The sequence below is a fragment of the Nannospalax galili genome, unplaced genomic scaffold (genome assembly GCF_000622305.1).
Source record: "Nannospalax galili isolate Female #2095 unplaced genomic scaffold, S.galili_v1.0 scaffold6653, whole genome shotgun sequence".
NCBI lineage: Eukaryota > Metazoa > Chordata > Mammalia > Rodentia > Spalacidae > Nannospalax > Nannospalax galili.
The window spans coordinates 2465-6901 of record NW_008333323.1 but is presented as its reverse complement, the minus strand read 5'-3'; the positions used below and the strand labels follow the sequence as shown (position 1 = coordinate 6901).

The following is a 4437-nucleotide window of genomic DNA, read 5'->3' as shown; positions in this document are numbered from 1 at the left end:
CTGCAGAGATAGTTCAGTGGCTCAGACCACAGGCTGCTCTTGCAGAGTACCCAGGTTCGGTTCCCAACACACACGTGATGGGTAAAAATGTCCTTAACTACAGTTCCAGTTCCAGTGGATTCGATACTCTCTTCTGACCTCCATGGGCAGTGCAGGACATGGGCACATTTACATATATGCAAGTAATACCTTCATATGCTGTTCTAGTTTGTTTCTCCATTGCTGTGACAAAATCCTCTGAGCAATACCAATTTTGGGAGGAAAGGGTTTATTTAGCTAACATTGCCAAGGTCACAGCTCATCAGGGAGTCAAATGTAGGAACTCCAGGCAGGAACCTGAAGGTAGAAGCTGGAGCACAGACCATAGAGGAACGCTGCTTACTGGCATGCTCCCCTGGCCCCTGCTCAACCTGCTTTCTTATACAACATAGGCCCCCCTTCCCAGGGATGTCAGCACCCAGAATGGCCTGGACCCCGCTACATCACTCAATAGTCAAGAAGATGCCCACAGACTTGTTCACAGGCAAGTCCAATGGAGGAAATTCCCCAATTGAGCATGCCTCAACCCAGATATGTCAAGTTGTCACTAAAGCTATCCAGTTCAACTGAACCCTTGTCAACATCACTATTATACCACAACTTTTTGATTTCTTGTCCAAAAGATATGATTTTAACATTAATATGACAATATAAAACAGTACACACTTTCGGGTGACAATTCTCAGCTGCTCTCTGTGATCCCTTCACAATTTCAACACCAGAACCATGGAGGAGACTATTACACATTACCACATGCTGCTTCCACCTTGAAATGGACTCTCATACCCCCTCTGAATCACAGTTCCTGTGCTGACACTGAGGAAATACTTTGCAGAAGACTTTGCCAAAGTGATACTGGTCTCTTTTTAATTACAGCTGATTTCTCACCCCACCTAAGCAGCATCAATTGTCCCAGTAAAGCAAAGGTTTAACTCCAGTCTCATAATCCCAGCTGATTCTTCAGGTCCAGCTGAACAGAAAGCAAATGTTCTCAATTCAAGAGATCACACAAACAGCCCTTACAGTCTCTGCTTCCTTTGGAAGCTTCACAAGCCCGGCCACCACTGTTCACAACTCTTTCAGCACAACTCTTCCAAGCTCCACAGCAACAAACTCTAAGTGCTCAATGCCTTTTGCAGCCCAAAGTTCTGAACGCTACCACAGTCCTCCAAAAAACAGCAAGGGCAGGACTGTCGCAGCAATGCCCTACTCTCTGTTACCAATTTTGTTCTACTTTGTTTCTCCATTTCTGTGACAAAATACTTTGATGAATACCAACTTGGGGAGAAAAGGATTTATTTTATCTGAGTTCTTCTGGGTCACAGTTCATCAGGGAGCCTGAGGTAGGAAATTAGGCAGGAACCTGGAGGTAGAGATGAGGCACAGGCCATGAAGGAACACTGCTTACTGGTTTGTTCCCCTGGTCCCTCCCTTCTGAACCTGACCACCTGCCCAGTGGTGGCACCACCTCCAGTGGGTGGGACTCTCCCACATAATTCAAGAAGCCAGAAGATTTCCCACAGACAAGGCACAGCCCAGTCCAGTGGAGGAAATTCCGCAATTGAGGATCCCTCAACCCAGGCTGTTGACTGGACACTAAAGCTCTCTAGCACATACACATAACATAAATATAAATAAATTAAAAAAAATTAAAAAGAGTTAGGAGGGAAGACTATGTTTTCTCAATCAATAGTAAATGAAATCTTTTTCTACAATCAGAAACCCAGTGTACAAAATACCTGAGGAAAGGTTAGATGAGTTCAAAAAGTTCCCATCACTCTCATGTCACATTCCCCAAGGTGAAAAGAGTTCCTAGATATAGTTCACATTCTGATTATAACTTATTTATTTTGTGAAATGTGCTATGGATTTGTGTTGTGTATCAAAACGTCTGAAGAAGAGACATACTGTACATGACTCATGCCCTGTAGTGAACACACACTCCTTCATATTATTAGCACTCTTCAATCAGCGCATATTACATCCATTCTCTTGTTATTTTTCCAAGGAGAAAGTATAGTGATAACTAAGGTAATTTCCTCCTTTTTTTTCTAAAAAAATAAGCTTTTTTAGATAGGGTCTCCCTGGAGCCCCAGCTGTCCTGTAACTCCTTAGGGAGATGAGGCTGGCTCACAGAGATACACCTGCCTCTGCCTCCCATGTACTGGGATTAAAGGTGTTTACCACCACACCTGGCAAGTAAGACAATCTCTATCTTTTTAGCTTATTTAAAACTTAAAACTGAATTTTATCTATTTTCTCTCATATTACCACACAGTCCATTGTGGATTGTCTTCATCTGATCTATAATTGAGAAAAATTATTCATCTGATTAACATTAAACTTTGGTTCCATCTTTAGAGGTTTCAGTCCAGTATCCATGGGGCTCAGAGACTACCAGACAATGGCAAGACTGGACCATGAGATAGAAGGTCAGGACATAAGAAATCTCATCTCATGGCTGACAAGTATTATTAGAATCTGTTTCTCAAGAAACAGACTATGGAAAAACCATTTTTAGGACTTTATGCCTTTTTACTTAGGTCCTCTCACCTGGGCCCCTCCATCCACTTAAACTCACCTGATTGGCTACAGCCTCCTGTCTCTTCACATTCCAGGGCTCTTTGCTTTGCTCCAGACAGGAGACCAGAACCAGCTTACACACAGCAAGACCTGTGTATGAAGAAGAGGCACATCATGCTTGCTTGACTCTTTAGAAAGTACTGGATTTGTAACATAGCACTATGCTCCACAAATAATATTCAGAAAAATAACGGACTCTCCAAATAATTTCACAATTTTGCTTTTCTGACAGACTCATTAAAGTACATAGGAATTTTTTCAGTTTTCTTATGGTGAGTTCTATCACTGATTCACAATTCACAATGGAACTGTAAAATTCTGGCTACACAGTTACTGGCTAAAAGTCAAAATGTCCTTAGGCCTGTTGGCAACCTACTCTGTTCCAAAGGAAGCTTCAAAGGGAACTTGTATGAAATCCTTAAAAGACTTTAGGGTTACCTCTCCAGAGGGGGGAATGTTGGAGGGGAGGGAGTGGGCATGGATTTGATCAAAATGCCTTATATATACGTATGAAATTCTCAATAAAGTTTTTCTAAAAGTTAAAAATGAAAAAATAATAAAAAATATTCTGTCTACAGTACCGTGTACTAATGGGTGGCTGAAATTAACACCAAAAAAGAGCGACTCTCCGATAATTTCTCCTTTTTCTTTTTTTTTTGGTCTTTTTGAGACAGGGTCTCCCTGTAGCCCCGGATATCTTGGAACTCACTATGCAGGCCAGGCTGGCCTTGAACTCACAGAGGCCCACCTGCCTCTGCCTCCGAGTGCTGGGATTAAAGGCATGCACCACCCCTCGTGGCTTCTCCAATAATTTCTCAATTTTTATTTTCTGACAGTTTCATTAGAGAGTTTAGGAATTTTTTCAGTTTTCATGTGGTGGGTTCTATCACTGACTCACAATTCAGCTATGGCAATGGAACTTTAAGATTCTGGCTACAGTGTTTTTGCACAAATGGGTGGCTGAAATTAACACCAAAAGTAAAGAAAATGGATAATTCCTCTAACAAGTGGAAATGGAAAGAACTGATAAAACATAAATACGTTCTTCACGATGCCCATAATTTAATTTTAAAGGATCCAAGACTCAATTAGCAAAACTAACATATGCAGAAAGTAGACTATAATCTGTCAAAGGATGCAGAATAGTAAAAACTTGACAAGTGGAAATGGAAAGAACTGATAAAACATAAATACGTTCTTCACGATGCCCATAATTTAATTTTTAAAGGATCCAAGACTTAATTAGCAAAACTAACATATGCAGAAAGTAGACTATAATCTATCAAAGGATGCAGAATAGTAAAAACTTGTCCAAGAAAAATATCTTCACCTATAGACACCAAATTGTTGTAGTTCTCCAACATCAACTCCCTGTACGAAGCCCTCTGAGCAGAGTCTAGGCACTCCCACTCATCCTGGGAGAATTCTATGGACACATCCTTGAATGTCAATGGATCCTAAAGTGGAAAATGACAATTAGAACATGTGCACTGAAACATGGTACTGGACCCAAGAAAGAAAGAGATAATTAGTAAAATACTCTTCTGAATTAGATGAGAAATCTGAATTAATATAAAGGATATTTCTTAATGGAGTAACTATTTTTCATCTACTCTCAAACTCTGTGCAAAAATGAATAGCATCAGACCCTCCAAATTTTTGTGAAGATTACAATGTTAAGGAGCGTAGCACATAAATTAAGTCTTCAACATAGGAATTGCATTTCACTCCTATATTTGTAGCATACGAGATCAGTTGTATATATTTATCTGATGTAAAGATACACTGATTTATGTCTACTTCATAAATTCGAAT

At 40.3% G+C, this 4437-nt stretch overlaps 1 protein-coding gene across 1 annotated transcript; it reads right to left on the bottom strand.

The window, feature by feature from the left end:
• Positions 1–2620: 2620 nt before the first annotated feature.
• Positions 2621–4079, bottom strand: LOC108490573 (zinc finger protein 100-like; the record flags this gene model as incomplete). Its single annotated transcript, XM_017796880.1, has 2 exons — positions 2621–2695; positions 3953–4079. Coding segments are annotated over 2 exons (202 nt in total), but the record flags the coding sequence as incomplete, so codon positions are not given.
• Positions 4080–4437: the final 358 nt, after the last annotated feature.